Below are 19,049 nucleotides of genomic sequence, written 5' to 3'. Positions count from 1 at the left end.
CCTTCAGACTGGATTTTCATCTTGATGTCCAGCAGTTACAGTGAAAGTTGTGGCACACAAGTAGAAACCAAAGAACTGTTGTTTGTGATTGTTAGTTTTAGTTGTTTTATGGTGTTTAGTTTGATGTTATCATCTTAATTTATGTGCAAAAGTTGTTCCGGTCCATGCCTTTTTTTTCTTTTCCATAAAAAGTGCCTTAAGCAAGTTTTTTTTCTTAATTTCCTACAAAAGTGAATGTATACTGTTTTTGTTTGTTTGTTAACATCCCATCCTGTTGTTACTGATTGATTGGATTCTTAGTTTTCATTCATGCACATTTGGAGATATGCTTGTTGTGTCTGTGTTATTCCACAAGGAGACATGTTTAACGGACATTAGAAAGTGACTTACGGAAGAGGATTAGGGCCACATGGGAAAAATGTATTTAAACCCAGAATTCTGACTTTAAAAAGAACTCAAATTAATTTTTCACATGGTCCTAATCCTCTTCTATAGTAACCTCATATGTTTTCAGTCCTATTTGTTTACTTGTCTGTTTGTTGTCAACAGATTTAAATAAAATTTAAGGGAAAGTCATTAATTTATGTGAATTATTTTAACACATACCCTGGAAGCTAACTAGCTAACAGTTTGCTAGTTTAAGATTAGTTCAAGAGGCAGGTGGTGGGTGATTGGCTGAAACGTGAGAGGGTGACCACTGTCATGAAATGTTAAATAGAAATAAATACATTATTAATAATAATAATAATAATAATATTGTTATTATTATTACTACATTTATTTATCTTAATCAGTTATTTTTTGAAAACATTAAAAATTGGGAAGTATTATATTCACACCTGCAAATTCTCAAACCAAAAGACAAACTGAAGTGTATTCAAAGCCACTTGTTGTGTGTATTTATTTAACACTGAATACGATGGGACTCACACAGTCAGGCATCAGAAATCATCAGAAATAGTAAGGAGAGTTTTTTTACTTTGAGTACAATAAAGAACGACATATATTGTGAACAAAATGCCAGGGGGATCACAAACAATACATAAGAAATAGAAAGAAAAAAAGAAAAATAACAATGAATAAAATATGAATACGTAAAATAAATTAAACAACAGACTAGTTAAATAAAGACATAAAAAATACACTCTTCCATTGACAAAGGAAGGACAGTTGAAGTGAACTTGAACCGACTTGAACCCACACTGAACCCATTGGAAGCTATTCAACAAGAACGCTTCGCTCTGATTGGCCCGGCGCTTCTCCCGCGGACCAATCAGCGTGAAACGTGCTCTATCCACGGTGACGTGGGTGGAATTTATTAGCGCCTACGTCTGGGCTCCATGGCGACCTGTAATTCATTGATAAGAAAAGACGGTACAGTCTGAACGGCCTCGTACGTGTCAGTAATCAATCCCCTGTAAACATGGCGGGTTACCTGAAGGCTCTGACCACGGGGTCGAGAAGTGTAGCTGCTGTACTGTCACCGGCCGCCGGCTGCCATCATCACAGACTGCAACAGAGGAACTGTAAGTCAGCCGTCGATCAAAACATCCATTCATTTTCAGCGAGGTTCGTAACATTAAAGTGATGATCATTTAGTTGTGTGTTGTTTTAGATAACAAACAGTATGTGACAGTTTATCTGTGTCTAGTCATTGTGACCCTCAGGTTGTGGCATGTTGATAGATATTGGGCAGCAAGATATGTCCTGTCTCCTTCTCCTAGGATTATTTTTAATGTTGAGAGATCATTAAGCTCTTTGAAATCTGAAAAACTTGTTTAAGTAAGTGTTTCTTATTTCATTGAATGTTGTGTAGGAAGTATATACATACCAGATCCTGAAAAAGGAATGATAATCCACTCTGTAGCAAGAATGATAATAAAAATTATTATTTGAGTAGCCTGTCTTGACATGTGAGTCCACGTGCTGTCAGGACCAAAAAAAGGCTGGACAGGTAATAACTGCTATCAAATCAGTCCTATAATCCTAAGGTCAGAAAACCTGGCAGCTGCCTGAGTTTCATTGTCTCATTAAGAATAAACTCTGCTTATCTGAGTGGTAAAAGAAATATTTATTGTGCTTCATCAGACAGGTGTTACAGGTGAGATGTGTGTACTATGTAGTAATTTTAGCATTTTGCTTGATTTGTATAGGTGTATTCAGTCTAAACCAAGGTCAACATGCAAATTATGACCGTTTGAAATTTCAGCTAAATGAATTTTAATTAGACGACAAACTGACAAACACATTAAGGCATGAAAATCAATTTAAACATTTCACAGATGCCACGAAGCGAATCAAGGTGGCCCAGCCGGTGGTGGAGATGGACGGAGATGAGATGACTCGCATCATATGGGAGTTCATCAAAGAGAAGGTAAAAGCCTGCAAGACTGACTTTTCACTAATAAAAAAACGATAGATAGCCTTTAATTATTAGAAATTTGAAGGATGTTTCTTGTATTCACAATCAAAATTGATTCATTCAAAGTGGATTCATGGTATATTTTTTCTTGAGCCTGTGATCCCGGATGACAAACTCAAAAGGAAATTAGGTTCTCATGAGGAGATTGTGCAGGACAAAACAGATCAGAATAGAATATATTTTTATATATAGAATATATAGTTTAACTGGCACATTAAATCACAGAAACTGTGTGTGATTTTGTGGTCGTTGTGCAGCACTGTGCTCAGACAAATAACGCATAAACGTTTTGTACATGTTCAGCTCATCCTTTCCAACGTGGATGTTGAGCTGAAGTACTTTGACCTCGGTCTGCCGTACCGCGACCAGACGGATGACCAGGTCACCATTGACTCTGCACTTGCGACTCTGAAGTACAACGTGGCTGTCAAGTGTGCCACAATCACCCCTGATGAGGCCAGAGTTGAGGGTAAGTTTGATGTATTGAATTTAAGCAGCTTTTTTCAAATGTTTGGGATTATGTAATATTTCCTTTTTAACCAGTATAAACAGTAAGAGTTGTATATGTGAGCGTGTAAATAACAGCACATGTAATGATAATCATTTTGTTTCTTTATGAGTTGGTTATCTTAGCTATGGTTAAAGACTGAAACTGTGCTGGGTCTTCAGCTGCAAATGCTTTTGTTGTTTTTCTCAGAGTTTAAGCTAAAGAAGATGTGGAAGAGTCCAAATGGAACCATCAGGAACATCTTGGGCGGCACAGTTTTCCGTGAGCCAATCCTTTGTAAAAACATTCCCCGTCTTGTTCCTGGTTGGACACAACCAATAACAATCGGCAGACATGCTTTTGGCGATCAGGTAAAAAATGCAAATGTGGTGTTCACTTTTTTCAAAGCCAAACGGATCAAAGAACAATCTGGTTTACCAGGTTTGATGTTTAATCTCACAGTACAGGGCCACAGACTTTGTTGTTGACCAGCCTGGCAAGTTCAAGATTGTGTTTTCTCCAAACGATGGAAGCAAGCAGAAGGAGTGGGAGGTGTTTGACTTTCCTGCTGGGGGCTGTGCGATGGGAATGTACAACACTGATGAGGTAAGAATAAGTTTGTTTATAGATTTATTTAAATGGGATAATACAAGCATAGATAGAAGATAATTTTGGTTTCTGTGATGTGATTTCTTCTGTTTAAATTCTGGACCTTCATATTTACTTCATACAGTCCATCAGTGGGTTTGCTCACAGCTGCTTCCAGTATGCCATTCAAAAGAGGTGGCCTCTATACATGAGCACTAAGAACACCATCCTCAAGGCCTACGACGGGCGCTTCAAAGACATCTTCCAGGAAATCTTTGAGAAGTAAGATACTAAACAAGGACAACTGAGCCTTTGTGAAGTTAATTGTTTTATTAGAAAAAAAACAACAAAACTTTTCAGCAGGCTAAAATTTCAAAATTCAAAATTTCACGTGATAAAACCAGATGAGCAAACAATGCACCGTCTCCAGTTATAGTGTATGAAAATAATGTTATGGTGACAGTTTCATTATTCTGTCTCCCTCAGGACGTACAAACCAGAGTTTGACAAGCTGAAGATCTGGTACGAGCACCGTCTCATTGACGACATGGTGGCCCAGGTCCTGAAGTCTTCAGGAGGATTTGTTTGGGCCTGCAAGAATTATGATGGAGATGTGCAGTCAGACATTCTGGCTCAAGGTAAGAGTACTTTTACCCCATGTTCTGACCATGAAGATAATGTCAGGAGGTGATACAATATATAAAGTCCATTGCTATTGTTTGGGCTTATTCTTATCATGGGATTACCCTTTAATGGCTTGTTTGTCTGTGTTGTGTCCAGGTTTTGGCTCTCTGGGTCTCATGACATCAGTACTGGTGTGTCCTGATGGTAAGACTATTGAGGCTGAGGCTGCCCATGGCACCGTCACCAGGCACTACCGTGAACACCAGAGGGTAAGGGTCACCAGGTCACACTGCTGCAAGTGTTTTTACTTTATGAGGAAAGAAAACTGTTTGTGTGTGTGTGTGTGTTCCTGTTCTATAGTTTATAGAGTTTTATACCTCAAAAATGTGGAAATGTTTGCGAAATGAGGGACATTTTAGTCAGACCCTACTTTTTCAAGGGACTGTTTCAGGGATAGTTGTTGGGGTAGTGTAGAGTCGCAATTTAAGTTGTGAGGGTTAAGAGCTGTAAATTGCAATGAATATGCCAAATACCAACTGTCACTCAAATTTGCTTATTCAGCCATTTTCTCTTTACTCAGTTTTGTGGGATTCTCTACTTTTTGTTTTGCAAGCAGTCTCTTAATGTTTGAAGTCAGTGCAAACCCATCCAACATGGAAACTGTTCAAACTGAGTTCATCAAACGATAGAAGTGCATTGAAATATAAAGTTCACTGAAAAAATTATACAGTTTAATCTGTATTCAGCTGCAAGTATTAACAGAGTAATTAAGTGAGCAACTTCAAAACATCAGAAAAATCAAACCACACCCAGTTTGAATTTCTCTTTGACTTACACACAGTTTTGAAAAGTGCAAGAAAATTAAAGAGCGGGCAGAAGAATTGGTGTGAATTTTATTTTATTTTGTTTAATTTTTTGTTTGTATCTTGTTTTTCAACTGATCCAAATTACTGGAAGAAAAATTGAGTCATATTTTATGCATCAATATTTTTTTGTGATATCTTCAGCACAGTTTAAATGGAGTTTAAAAACTGGAAATTTTCGGTGATCGACACAGTAAAAGGCAGGTTTTGGTGCTAGTCAAATCAAACAATAAGAGACTCTTTTTAGACTCATCATTTTACACCAATGTTGAACAGTCACACAAAGAAATCCGTGGTAGATGAGTAAGAGATATGATTGTCTCCCTGCACAATAACAAAATAGACCAGAATGCAAAAAGTCATGTTAAATTTTCAGTAACTGTGTTCTTGCATTGTAGGGAAGACCAACCAGTACAAACCCAATTGCCAGCATCTTTGCTTGGACCAGAGGACTGGAGCACAGAGGCACACTGGATGGAAATCCTGATCTGATGAAGTATGTTTTCTGATTAGCAAGTGTCATTCACTCATGTGACATATATGTTTGTGAAATATTGCATCATATTGAGTTGTCACCCTGCATTGTCGCTCTCCAGGTTCTCCCAGACATTAGAAAAAGTCTGTGTGGAAACTGTGGAAAATGGTGTGATGACCAAAGACCTCGCAGGCTGCATCCACGGTTTGGCCAAGTGAGTTTACATATTCAGATCCCCGAGTCATGCCAAGTGTATGTTGTATGTGTATAGTTGATTTCAGGAAACTATATAAAGGACAGATTGTATATTTTATCACATGTCTCACCTCTGCTCCGTGATCTTGCAGCTGCAAGCTGAATGAACATTATGTCAACACATCAGACTTCCTAGATGCCATCAAGACCAACCTGGACAAAGCTCTGGGCAAATGAAGAACGATCAGAAGACACATGTGCCAATGTACAGACAAACCCTGTCTGTAGATTTTTCACTCGTTTTTACCTGTTGTTTGTATCAACCTTTGTATCCAGTTTTGAAGGAAACAAGTTTACTATTTATGTGCCATTTTCCTATTTGTATAGATCACTTATAGAGTATCTTGTGTACAGTAGCTTGTGTTCCTCCACCTTTGCTTTTGCCAATGGTCCTTTTTGATATTAATAAATTGAGTGATTGTACTGTATAAATAACAGTAATATTATTGCTAATAGTAACTTATAATGGCCATTTCAAGGAAGTTTCTATTTTTGCATTCAATTAAAAGGTATCTTCAGGAATCTATATGTGCAAAAAATGACAGTAATGCCATGTATTGCTCTATAAGCATGAATATAAAAAAGCAAAAGCTAATCACTTAATGACAAGCAGTGTGGAGTTGTCTTTTTCTGCAGAAACATTGTTTTCAGTGCAACACTCAGTAACACACATATCAACACAGGCTGTACAGAAACATTTTGGGTGTGGTTAAAAACCACTCTATGATAATCAAGTTCTTCGGGTTTTAATGATAAGTAAAGGAGTGGAGAAACATTTTTGGTTTCAGTTTATCAAACTCTGGCTGACAAGAAGGACGCATTTATTACAACAATCTGAACTTGAACCCTTTCCTGTTGAACCAGTGTTACATACACAACTCCTCCAGGGGGTGCTATAAGAGGTAACCTTACATTGGCCAATCCAGATGTGGCAGTCAGAATCACTAATAGTAAATGCCATCCACATACAAATTCATTTCACATTTTAATTTCATACACTTGCTCATATAAGCTTCTGCCCAGTAGTGCAATCATGCAGTGCTGTCTGCTCATTTAGGAGGCGTCATATGCACCAGCCAGTGCATGACAGTGAGCAGCATTTGCACCAGCAGGGGGCCAGACCTGATGGGAGGTCTGGTGAAGCTCTTTGCTGTGGAGGCACCTACAGTGTATCACCAGCAGATGTCGACATGATCACAGTCGACAAGCCATGTCCTCTATGGAATATTAAAGTTCATTCTGCAACAATGCCCCAGTTTAAACTTTACACCATTCTTGTCTGAAATTGATCATGGGCTAAATTGTGTCAGCAGATTATTATTGATCCAGTCTGTGTGTAATGAAGAATAACTGAGGCTCACGGTATACGATTCAGATCATGTCAGGTAAGCTGCCATCACAGATTACCTGAATTGACTTTCCAGCAGTGTTCATCTAAATTACCTGATTTTCATTATGTTGTCTCATATAACAACCTATAGCTTATCAATGTAGATTAAAAGAAAACACATTTTTAGTAAGTATATGTGAATACAATCTGCACAGATCTGGCTATCTAACACTGATGGAACAATGCTTAGTTTGATATCTTGTTATTTTATTGTTCACTCTCAGTCTAAAGCATATGGGACTCAAAGTCTTGACAGATCGATTAACTTTATTACAGAGGACCAAGGAATATGTCTCTCCCTCCCAATCACTGAAAAGTCTAAGAAGATGAACAAGGTGCTTCCATCAAAAATGACCAGAAATTAGCATTTAGATTACCTTTTTTTTTTTTTTTTTTCCTAAATTTTATCCTGGGTGAACGTTCTGCTGGAACTTCTAAATGCTAAAGAACCCCCCACTTAATATGATCTGCAGCCATAAAAAGAGTTATATCTCTGTGCAAAATGATCAGGTCCTGAGAAGTGATTTCCTATGGAAGTATAAGCCCCAGTTTTCTTCCCACAACAGGCAATGTGTCCTGACTCAAGACACTGTCAGCTGACTGCATAAAACCATTTAAAACAAGACTAAGAGAAATGCTAATGTTAGCATGCCAACATGCTTACATGCTGATGTTTATCTGCTATAATATTTACCATGTTCATCATCTTAGTTTATCATGATAGCATGCCAACATTTGAAAATAAGGCTGATGGATAATGTCATTAGTTCTGCAGGTGTTTGGTCATAATACATTTTTGACTTGATGATGGTGCTAGATGTTTAGTTAAGGGATCACCAAAGCTATTAATATTCACTCAGAGGGGAACATGAATTTCTGAACCACAGAGACATTTCATTGAAACCCACATATGTGAACCTCATGGTGGCGCTAGAGGAAATGTCTGCGGATCACCAAAGTCAGGAGGCTTCATCCTCGGATGACCATCCTCATCCTCATGCCAATCCATTCAATAATCTGGACCAAAGTTGTGTATGGAGGGACATTGCCATATGCCTCTAGTGTGGCTAAAGAAAAGAACCAAAAAAAAATAAAAAAAAATAAAATATATATATATATATATATATATATATATATATATATCCCCATTCAACTCAGAATTACCCCCCACACAGTGACAGATTAAAACACCAGTCTCCATCATTTAAACTAGAGAACCTTTATTAAATAATTCATGGTCAATTTCCATGAGGTCTCAGTTTGATATTCCTCATCTCAAAAAAGAACTAGTAGACCATTCCTCTGGTTTAGTGTGCATATCAAGGCTGACCTGCATGGCAGGACAGGGGGAGCTGACTGTCTTCCCCAAAACAGAATTATGAACACCAGGACCACCGTCAGTCCATTTTCAATTCAATCATTTCAAAATGTAACTACAACCTCCAAATAATTTGCTAGTGACACAGCACTCATCTTTTTAATCTCCAGAATGGATTTTATATCCACTTTTAATGTTTTTTCCCTTGAGGGAGGAATATATCTTTCTGAATTATTTGAATTGAAAGTGAAGTGAAAACAGCCCTGGATTTAAGAGTGCTGAAACTACAAACAACAAACAACCCAAACTGCTGATTCTCTGCACAAACTGCTCATTCTTCAATTCGCATTTGAACTGACAACTGTCAAATATCCATATCAAGAAAACTGCAGTTTACAAAAAACCTACTGAGAAAGCATATCTTGTTTGTGTTTAATAATATTGCCATTTTGGGGGGTCTGGAAGATTCTACCATCTCATTTCCCCCAGTTCTTCTGCTTGAGGCGAATTGAGTTCACTCTTACTGAAGACAGCCTTCACAGAAAAATGACAGGTCTCAATGAAAAAGTGCTTTGTATTGTTCACTCAGTAATTCAAAAACTAGAGCAGTATATTCACTACACGGGATAGATTATTCATGTAAAGCTAAACCATGTGAAACAAAACGGTGGGTAAACATACTGCATGTTGCAGAATCATTTGTACAGTGAGAGGGCTTTACATGTCGGATGCATTGTTTTCTGGTATCAGCTGACATGGGACAGTAGCAACTTTGGTAGTAAATGCCCTGGCATGAAAGAGGCTACAATGTCCTGTGCAAAAGCACACACACGCATTGACAGACCGGCCTGTTTAAACTGAGGGCTGGGCAGGAAAGGGTAAATACAATTAGGAATTGTTAAGTAAGAGCATTCAAACCTATGAATATGTTGTGACTATGTATCAAAAGTTCAATATACAGTGAGTAAATAGCTGACACGGTGGAAGCTTAGTTGCAAATGTATCTAGCTGGCACTTTCAGTCAAAAATATAAGGGCATACATTGGTCGTGAATGAAAAAAAATGGCATAATGGTAAACAAATTTCTATCACATCAAATGTAACTGATGGCTCTGCAACTGCAACGTTTTTCTTTTTTTTCCCCCAAATAGCTGATACATACACACAACATACAGATTTGACTGTCCGCCAGAGAGAGTCTTTGAGTCGGTGGCATAGTAATCCCAGAAAAGGAGCTCCAGACCATGTCAACAGTTTCAGTGTCTCTGCTATCAGCCACAGAGCTGAAACGTCTACTTTGAAGTGCGTCTCCTACCTGGCCTCCCATCAGAGTCGGACAGTTCTGGCTCTTCTGGAAGTAGGCCAAAACTTAAAGAAAACCCCCTTCCCTAGTGTCTTCCAAAGCCTTGACAACAACTCTGTTACTTCCTTCTGCCTTCAAAAAAAACAAAACATGTTCTCCGGTCCATCACCACTCAAGGTGTAGTGTAGCTGCTTGTATCCTTCCCAAAATTGTAATACTCCTCCATGTCCTCCATATTTGCTGTAGTGAGTTTAGTGAGGTTCTGGGAGCCACCATTGTCCATATTGTCTGGTGATGTAAAGCTGAAGTTCTGTCCTTCATATTCCCCCTGGCTTTCCATTTCTGGAAGAACTTCTGGAAAATAAAATAAAAAAGGGGTTATAAAGCACATTTCCAAAGTTACCATTAGTGTAAGGAAATTCCGCCCATCATAGGAGATCTTGCCAACTTAAAAAAATTAAACATTTCATAGGACTGTGCTACAAAACCCTTAAGACATTTCTGCTATATAGCAGTAAATGTAAAAATAATAAATCAGTAAATAAAACTTAATGAGGCAAAATGAAAGAAAGGATTCAACAAGTCAAAGAGTTAATATATCTGGTTTGTCTGTTGTTTTGATGCCTGCGGGCTCTTGTATTATACTACTCATATTGTATTTCAATAAGTTCCAATAACACTGAGTGAAAATAATAAGTAAGAATAAGAGAAATAACAATAAGTGAAAAAGCACAAATCAGCAAGAGAAAATGGAGAAACCAACACAAAAATGCGGCAAACAACAAGCCTTTGGCAGGACTGTAGCTTACATAAAAAGCAACAACAAAAATAAAATCACATGCTGATTGTATCTTCCAACCTTTTGTGAAATTTCCAATAAATATTCTTTTCATAAAAACGAGTTTGCTCTGCTGTCATCATGTCTGGGAAATATAATAGCACATATTATAAAACAGGGTTTGGTTTAGGTCAGCAACTTGGGCTGAGCATGACTCGCCTCAGGATATTGACATATTCAGGCCCATTTTTGTGTCCGTACTGAGGATCTTGGACCGTATTCACAAACATTAACGTTAGCGTTAAATATAACTTTCAGAATTAACATTACAATTGGAATTTGATTACAAACAGGGAAAATGTTGGTGGTAAAAATAAGTGAGGAAGCTACTTTCCTGGAAAAATAAAGGTTAAATAGAGAGAAAAAAAAGTGATGATATGTGCAGCGAGCCTCACCTTGTCCTTCTGGTGATACGTCCATTCCATGTTTGACCTTCATGTGCCTGCTGAGGTTCCCCTTCAGGTTGAACTTACTGGTGCAGTAAGGACACTTGAAGGGCTTACTGCCAGCATGGAGATGCATGTGGCCCAGCAGGTTGTACATTCTGTTGAAAGACTTTCCACATACCTGGATAACAACAAAAATAACCAAAAATGTTGACATTGATGAACACAGACATATACAGCAAAGTCAAGTATAGACTTTGAAGTAGTCTACTACTTTTTAAAATGAATCGGGTTCAATTACCTTGCATTTGAATGGCTTCACAGGCAGGTGGACAATCATGTGGGTCTTGAGGGTCTGTTTCTGGATGAAGCTCTTGAAGCAGACGTGACACTGGAACGGCCGCACGCTGTTGTGGATGAGCATGTGCCTCTTCAGGTTGGCAGACAGGGTGAACTCTCGGGAACACACGTCACACTTGTGGCCTTTCATCCCCTGCAGAGTCCAAACAGAAAGAAGGGGTCAACCAAACAAACGTATCACTCATTTCCTTGCCATGTTTTCTACTCAAAATGAGAAACTAGTGGACTGTTTTAGCATGTCATGTACTGAAATGTATGTACAATGTGTTATATTTGCAAAGCGACCGATTCTCTGGGATGCTGGTGGCAGATTTGTTTTGATTTGTTAAATTTTAGCTGACCCAAGAGTAAAAGCCCTGTCCAGCCATCCTTACTTTGCTCCTGTAATATTCTCAGCCACATGCCACAGGAAATGTATAAACATTGAGAATTAGGTCACAAGAGTAAACAAGTCACAACATCCACAGCCTTGAGGCTTGTCTAAATGAATGAGCTGCAGCGCTCTCAGTACACAAAGTGGGACTGAATGACTGGATTCTGGGTTATTGGGAAGAACAAATATGTATTACAGGTCACGAGTAGGTCGAGAGACAGTGTTTGTATAACCAGACAAATCTGGCAGGCTGTCAGTCCACCCACCGTCTGCACAACAGACAGGGTTTGATGTTGTTGGCCACCAGGGGGAGCAGTCAACAGGCTCAATGACAGTGAAAACAAGCCACAAAGGAGAACATTCTCACTCCTCTTTGAATACAGACTGCTGTTTGTACATGTTATCTCTCCCATTTCCGGAATTTTTGTTCCCCTAAAAGTAATAAAATTTAAGTAAACCCTTTGTAATGAAGCATTTTTTATTTGTCACTGTGTGTTTTCTATTAGAAAGTAGCCAAAATGAGCAAGGGTCGTATTCACAAACATTCTGAGGAGACTCTCAGAGAGCTCTTAATTGGGCCTAAAAAATTCTAGCAAGGAGTCCCAGCTTAGAAGTGATTTAGGAAACGTCTCAGTGCAACTCTAAGCAAGGAAGGGACAAAAACTGTTACTTTGGTGAGGAGGTGTGGCTGACCCCGTTGCTAGATATGACTCATTCTTTTAAAATATGTGATTGGTTGATCCAAAAAAAAAAAAAAAAAAAAGAGAAAAAGAAAAAGAAAGAAAAATGCACTCTTAGTGATAATGGGCATATAATGACAGTGAAATCGATAGGCCTAATCATAGAATTTAGTCTCTATTAAGACATTGTGTAATTATAAATACTCTTTTTATGTAATGAAAATCTGTTGAATAAATTGTGAGCCATTCTTTAAAAGTAGCCTATGAAATGTTTGAAAACACAGGTCTACTTGTGCAGCAGCCCATTCACATGCTGATAGTTGTTACATTTATTTTCTTACATTTATTTACCATGCTGGTCATTTTAGTACTTAATCTATTTGATATTAAAGAGGAAAAAATGGCTCAGCTTTCATTAATTTCTGTGATTGCTGGCCAGTCTATATGAGTAGTGGCGTTGGTTGGCATATAAATCTTTTTTTTTCAGCTGTCTGCAAATTCCATATTATTTCAGTTGCCAAATATCTTAAGTGTTGTGATCACTTTAATTTCTGGTGTTATAGTGTTATTGTCTTGGATGGGAGATATGAGCGTATGTCTAATGAGATCAACCTCGAACATTATCCGTGCATGATCTATTCTGTAGCATTTCATTAAGTCACTGTCATTCAGCGCTTGGAGAATATTTATCCTTCCTCTTTGTCTTTCCGCCATTTTCTCCTCTGCTTAAGAAACTCTTAAGCCTCTTAAAAGTCCTCCTGCTTACTCCTAACAATTTTTTACCTTAGGAGCTCTCTTAAGGGTTAAGATGCTTTGTGAATAAGTTTTATCTTCACCAGGATCTCAGACCAGGATTTAGTCTTTCTTAGAAAATGTCATAATTCTGAGATTTTTCTTAGATTTTCATCACTCGGGGGAACTTTTTGTACTAGGAAACTTTATAAATACTGCCCCAGATCTTTCTATCCCTGCATCTATCTGTATGAAGTTAGACTCTGGCAATTTCCAAACATGGCCTCATTCAAAAGGCGAAATGATTGGGGGGTCGATTCAGAGAAAGGCCAAGATGTCATATGTTGCATATTTTAGAATCATCAAGAATCAATAACATAGAAAAAGATGGTGCTGTGCTTATATGAAATGAACTGTGATATCTGGGCCTCCTCATCCCGCTGTTCCTCACCTGTATGTCTGTGTATATGTGTGTGTGTGTGTGTGTGTGTGTGTGTGTGTGTGTGTGTGTGTGTGTGTGTGTGTGTGTGTGTGTGTGTGTGTGCGTGTGTGTGTGTGAGAGAGAGAGAGAGTAATTAGCATGTACATGTGTAGAACAGGCAGGGGGCACTGAGCAATTACAGACATCTCATTTACACGAGGATGGCCATGAGGAAGACGCCTTATATTGTGGATGCACAGCATCAAATCCTTGCAACATGCAAGACTGAATGCAACATTGAATTGACATATCTATTCTACAGTTTCTCTGCTTTATCTAATGCAAACATCTGAAGGGAAGATGATTCACTCAAAAATGCAGCCTGAAGACATATGGATGAACTTAATGACTGTAACCATACTCAGGGGAACTGCATGTAAAATATAATGTTCTTAACCTGTTAGCATGTTGATAAAAACCTTATACAGATGAAAAAACTTGCAAAGAATTCCTTAGTATTGTTGATGAGGTAGCGTCAGCTTTTGCCTTTTAGTGATATCAAAGACTGAAACCTGTGTTCTGAAGTTTAAAGTGTAGGGATATCATTTTTAAATGCTTAGGTGTTTGTCAAAAAAAGGCTTAACTTTCCTATCTTTGTTTCTTATTTGACTTTATCAAACATTCAGGCTGGCTGCTGTTTAGTCTTGCTATAATATTATATTGAAATCGTACATTTTACTGTTTCTAGATGCTTCTAGTCTTAAAATCCAATGAAATTTTTCATCACAACAAAAGTCTGAAATAAAGACCCTAGAGCTGCCTGCAACTAACGATTATTTTCATTATCGTTTGTTCTATATAACATCTGAAAACAGTATAATTGCCTGGTTTATCAGACCTATAGTCCAAAACCCAAAGATATTCAATTTACTTTCACATATGACTAAAAAAAGCAGCATATCTTCACAATGACTGGCTGAAACTGGAAAATGTTTGACACTTTTACTTTAAAATTATTTCAATGATTAATCAATTATCAAAATAGCTGCTGATTAGTTGCTTGTTGATTATTTTTCTGTCGACCATCTAATTGATTTAATCGAATAATTGACGAATCAGCTAATCGTTGCAGCTCTAAAAAGACACAGAGGCATGAGGCACAGAGCATGGATGCCTGCCAAGCTAAGTGCTCTTACCTGTCTACTTCACCCAGATTTTAGTGGGTAAAGGACAGAAGATGAACTGAGGTGAGGCCTTTGGACAACAGAGGTGTGGTAGCCTCCTTTTGGTGATCCGTTTCTGTCTCCTTTATCATTCTCTCTTACATGATAAAAGAAAACCCTGAACAGTCTAATGAACTATTCAGGTAATATTTACAGTGTGTCTGTAACTAGAACGGTCAGTAAACTTGGGTGGGATCGGAAGTGTCCGGCGGCGGTGTCAGTACCTTATGAGTGAGCGAGTGCTGACGTAGGTGGTGAAGCTGAACAAACTCCAGGCCGCACTGGGAGCAGGTGTAAGGTCTTGGGCTCTGGTGCTTCAGGAGGTGATTCTGGAGCTGGCTACGGTAGGCGAACGACTTGTTGCACTCTGTGCACTGGAAGGTATGGGGGCCCTGGTGGCTGGTCTGGTGACGTTTGAGGTGAGCATAGGTGGGGAACTCCATGCCACACTGTGAGCAGACATGGCAGCGGCCGCGCTCGTGTTTCACTTCGTGTGCTCGCAGCTCGCTAGGATAGGCAAAGCCGCGGCGACAGAAGCGGCAGCTGTAGGGCTTGACGTCCGTGTGTTGGAGCATGTGCCGCTTCAGGTGGCTGGTCTGGGTAAACCCCTTCTTGCAGACGGTGCACTTGTGGGGCCGTGTACCTTGGTGGGTTAACAGATGGGTTTGAAGATGACTGGGCTGTTTGAAGAGCTTCCCACAATGGGGACAGGCATGTGGTTTGATGCCGTTGTGGCCCAGGATGTGTGTGACCAGGTTGTACTTAGAGGTGTACGATTTATCACACATGCGGCATTTCCAGCGCTTCAGACCATCTCCCACATCTACGCAGTAAGATTCGTCAATCTGGATGTTGATATCTAGTCGGTCGACTCTGCGGCCGCCATGCCGACGAGGAGGTTGGGGTTGCTGAGGCTGCTGGTGCTGCCCTCCACAGCTCCCATCTGTCCACATCATACTCTGGCTGCCGTCTTCGTACTCGCCTCCCATGCCCATTTCCGCCGAATCATAGCTGCCTACTTCACTGGTTTGGAAGTAGCTGCTGATGGCTTCGTCCTGCTGTGAGGGCTTCATCATGTTGTTCCCCTGGTGTTCCACGTCTTCTTCATCTTCCCGGACGCCTCGGCCGTGGCCACCCATAGGGCGCTGGCCCTGCAGTCCTCTGTGGGCCTGCTCCCCTGCTCTGTGCCCCACCTGGGTGGGAGGAGGGTGTCCGTGTGTGTTGGGCTGCTGTTGGTTAGTTGCCTCCCGCTCACATTCTGCACAGTTCTTGTTGGTGCCTCTGAGGGTGGCTGGATCCACCTGAACTAAACCCCCTCTGGGAGCCATGTTGTTCAGCATGTGGACACAGGAGGACATTGCAGAGGTCACCCCTTCCCCTTTCACATGAGACGAGGTCCCATCACCGGCTTGGAGGCTGTGGCGTTCGGGGACGACCATTTTCCCGTCTGGATGTTGTTGAGGGGGCCCCTGCTGCCACCTCCTCTGACTGCAGCTGGGTTGCATCTGTCCGTCTTCTCCCAAGTTGTCTCCTAGGTAATCTCCGTTGGCTCCGATAAGCTGGTCTGCGTACTCGTAGTCGACTCCGTCTACTGGGGGTGCGGGGGATTCTTTGGGTTCACCGGTGTAGAAGCCGTTAGGTGCTATGGTAGCTCCAAACACTTCATTCTGGGAGATGAGACCTAGCACGGCGGCCTGGGCCAAGGACAGCACAACAACTGGATCTGTTTGTGTGCCTATGTCCACCAGCCTGGCCATTACCTTGGGCTCACATCTACCCAGGCGCCGGCTCGCCTCCTCCTGGAACAGAAAGAGACACACACACATGGTCAAGACCACAGCACTGCAAGGAAGCAATGAACAATATATATATCTGAGTATACTATCTCTATAGTCAGCAAATCAAGTTTATGACTCATTCTTCCACACGGCATAGCAGAGGGAAGTAAATTAAAATATGGATTGCTTCTCTGTCATCATCTTGAATTCAGGTAAATGTCTGTTTTGTTGTTTCAGCCAATTTCTAAGGTCTAACTTACTGGCTAGGACAGTGATTCCCAACGTTTTTGGCTTGTGGCCCCTTAAAATAATGTAAAGTCTACCTGGGACCCCTCGTCACATGTTGCATTGTCTACCAGTTAAACAAAAGAGGACTTATTTTGTTTCATCTGAATAACTTTTAGAGGCTGAGGAGATAATACACAGCAATTCACAATAAATAAAAGCAAAAAATAGTGGAAAGCTTGCAAAAAACCAATTTTGTGTGTCAGAAATATGTTTTGTTGCCCTATCCTGTCCATTCATCTCGCAGCCCCTTGCATTAATCCAGTGGCCTGGTCCTGACCCCCATTCTGGGAACCAATGGGCTAGGAAAAGCTACTACGAAAACAATCACTGTTGAAAAAACTAAATAGAGTTCAAACTAAATTGATATGAAAGGAAGAAAAACTGAGCTACAGCACACTGTGCTCCAATAAGAACGTGTCCTTCATCAATAGTGATCCAGTACCGACAAAAAGGTGATGAGGCTCATCATCCAATCAGAGTGTCTCTTTGAGATGGTTGTCGAGAGAGAAATAAGGAAAAAGAGAGAGACAGAAACGGAGACTTTGATTTTAAAGAGCGTGTTATTGCATCACTGTGAAGGATACACAAAACCAGAGAAGATTCCCTCCTACAGGGACTAACCTATTCCCCAGTCAATGGTTCTGGTACATGTAGCGAGCCGTCATTAAGACTGTCCAAAAGCAAACCTTTTTAGATCTGGTGACTGAGACACCATCCTAATCCAGCATGCTAACCATGTATGGCTTGGCTTGTGTGTGTGTGTGTGTGTGTGTGTTGTGAGGGATTAGATGGCCTACTGATCTACACACACACACTCACACACACACACATATACAAGTGCAAAGGGGAGAGGAAAAAAGAAGAAAAACTGAGAAAGATTAAGACACAAAAAAAGAATGGAAAAGCAAGAGAGTAGACAAAAACAGAGAGAGAACAGAGGGGGGAAAGCAGAGACAGAGGAAGGGAGGGAGGGAGGAGAGAGCTTAGAGCAGGCAAGAGTCTAGTGGAGGGGAGGGTGGAGAGGAAAAAAGAAAAAAAGAGAAATGAAAGGTAAAGGGAGAGTGAAGGAGAGATAAGGAGAAAGGGGGGTGTGGGAGAGGAGGGGAGGGGAGACAGGAGGGAAGGAAGAAGGCTGAGAGAGAGAGAGAGAGAGAGAGAGAGAGAGAGAGAGAGACACTGGAGAGGGAGGGAGGGGAGAGCTGAGTGAAAGAGTGAGAGGGTGAGTGTGAGGCAGCAGGCAAAAGAGAGCAAGAGGAAGAAAGAGAAAGAAAGATATGTAGAGACAAGAGGGAGGGAGAGGAGAGGAGAGGAGAGGCAGCTAGCACACCAAGAGACAGAGGGAGAAAGAAAAATGACAAAATGAAAGCCAGGCAGCATGAAAGATAAAAAAAAAATTGCGAAGTGAAACAGGAGCAGAGAAGAGTTTGGGGAAAAAAAGCTCCAAGAGGACATTTCTGGAAGCTACAGGCGAGTAACGAGTTAATGACAATTAAAGACTATTCTTAATTTATGACGAAGGGGGGAAAAAAAAAGAAATCTACTGGTGGCAACTTTAAAAACAAAGAAAAAAAAATCCAAGACATCACCGGTAGCAGTTTTCCTACCTGTCTTTCAGCTGATCAACCCATGTTGCCCACCACCTCAGTACACTACCACTCAACATGCTACGAGCGAGAGCCAATACACTCACCACGCTCCTCCTGCTGTGAGGCTTCAGGTGCTTTAAGGATCTCATTCTTCTGTGCGAGTGTTGAGTGAGAATAGGTTATGTTCGGCTCCTATTTATATGTGAGGGATGAGGGGGGGGGGGGGGGGGGGCGGAGCTAACATTGCCCCCATCCTCCCCTCCCTCCTCCTTCAACACAGTATCAGTAGTGACTCTGGTCACACCAGCGCAAACACAGAGCAGACGCAAACAAACAAACAAACAATCTTCCAACGAATGAGCATGTGGATAGTAGGTTTAAAAGCAACAAAAAAAAAGAAAAGAAAAAAAAAAAAGCACAGCTCATACATCACTAAACGCACAAGGCTCCTTGATAGTCTGGTGATAAATGGGCTAAGTCACCTCAAAGTCACAAGACACACACACACCAACAAGAAAAATAAAATCAACATCATATCAGTCTGAAATTATGGATCCACCAGGCTGCCTCGCTTCCTCGCTCACCCTGCTTTCTTCTATCTCCGTCTGTCATTCTTTGTCTTTGTTTCTGCCTATCCCTGTCTGTCTCTCTTCCTTTAT

General features: G+C 40.4%; 2 protein-coding genes across 4 annotated transcripts in view; one reads left to right on the top strand and one right to left on the bottom strand.

The window, feature by feature from the left end:
* Positions 1-1,161: 1,161 nt before the first annotated feature.
* LOC121900476 (isocitrate dehydrogenase [NADP], mitochondrial) lies at positions 1,162-6,323 on the top strand. Of its 2 annotated transcripts, none has more exons than XM_042416850.1 (11): positions 1,162-1,526; positions 2,283-2,374; positions 2,726-2,891; positions 3,120-3,280; positions 3,372-3,515; positions 3,643-3,779; positions 3,984-4,135; positions 4,278-4,390; positions 5,383-5,480; positions 5,581-5,673; positions 5,807-6,323. In XM_042416850.1, the coding sequence occupies exons 1-11, from the start codon at positions 1,424-1,426 to the stop codon at positions 5,889-5,891; spliced, it is 1,344 nt and encodes a 447-aa protein (XP_042272784.1). In that variant the 5' UTR covers positions 1,162-1,423; the 3' UTR covers positions 5,892-6,323. The 2 variants fall into 2 exon arrangements, with proteins under 2 accessions (XP_042272784.1, XP_042272793.1); XM_042416859.1 differs by having other exon boundaries at positions 1,434-1,569.
* A 1,981-nt stretch (positions 6,324-8,304) lies between these two features.
* The window catches only part of LOC121901719 (zinc finger protein 710-like), a 28,733-nt gene continuing 17,988 nt past the window's right edge, over positions 8,305-19,049 (bottom strand). Inside the window, exons 1-5 of one of the 2 annotated variants that reach the window (XM_042418630.1) lie at positions 18,495-18,577; positions 14,963-16,537; positions 11,251-11,442; positions 10,959-11,130; positions 8,305-10,079 (exon numbers count right to left, since the gene is read on the bottom strand). In XM_042418630.1, coding sequence (XP_042274564.1) covers positions 9,898-10,079; positions 10,959-11,130; positions 11,251-11,442; positions 14,963-16,537; positions 18,495-18,539 — 2,166 coding nt within the window. In that variant the 5' untranslated portion in view covers positions 18,540-18,577 and the 3' untranslated portion in view covers positions 8,305-9,897. Of the gene's footprint in view, positions 10,080-10,958; positions 11,131-11,250; positions 11,443-14,962; positions 16,538-18,494; positions 18,578-19,049 lie in introns of those variants that run through there. The other variant, XM_042418638.1, reaches the window with a different exon arrangement.

Source organism: Thunnus maccoyii, chromosome 1 (assembly GCF_910596095.1).
Source record: "Thunnus maccoyii chromosome 1, fThuMac1.1, whole genome shotgun sequence".
Taxonomy (NCBI): Eukaryota; Metazoa; Chordata; class Actinopteri; order Scombriformes; family Scombridae; genus Thunnus; species Thunnus maccoyii.
The sequence above is the reverse complement of the archived record's forward strand: the minus strand, read 5'-3'. Positions and strand labels throughout refer to the sequence as shown.

What these genes read in the sequence shown, in the direction of transcription:
- LOC121900476 (XM_042416850.1), top strand. Translation starts at nt 1,424, where the DNA reads ATGGCGGGTTACCTGAAGGCTCTGACCACGGGGTCGAGAAGTGTAGCT. An exon ending in GGGAGTTCATCAAAGAGAAG is followed by an intron (nt 2,375 to 2,725) that starts GTAAAAGCCTGC and finishes GTACATGTTCAG; the next exon opens with CTCATCCTTTCCAACGTGGA. An exon ending in GGAAATCCTGATCTGATGAA is followed by an intron (nt 5,481 to 5,580) that starts GTATGTTTTCTG and finishes GTCGCTCTCCAG; the next exon opens with GTTCTCCCAGACATTAGAAA.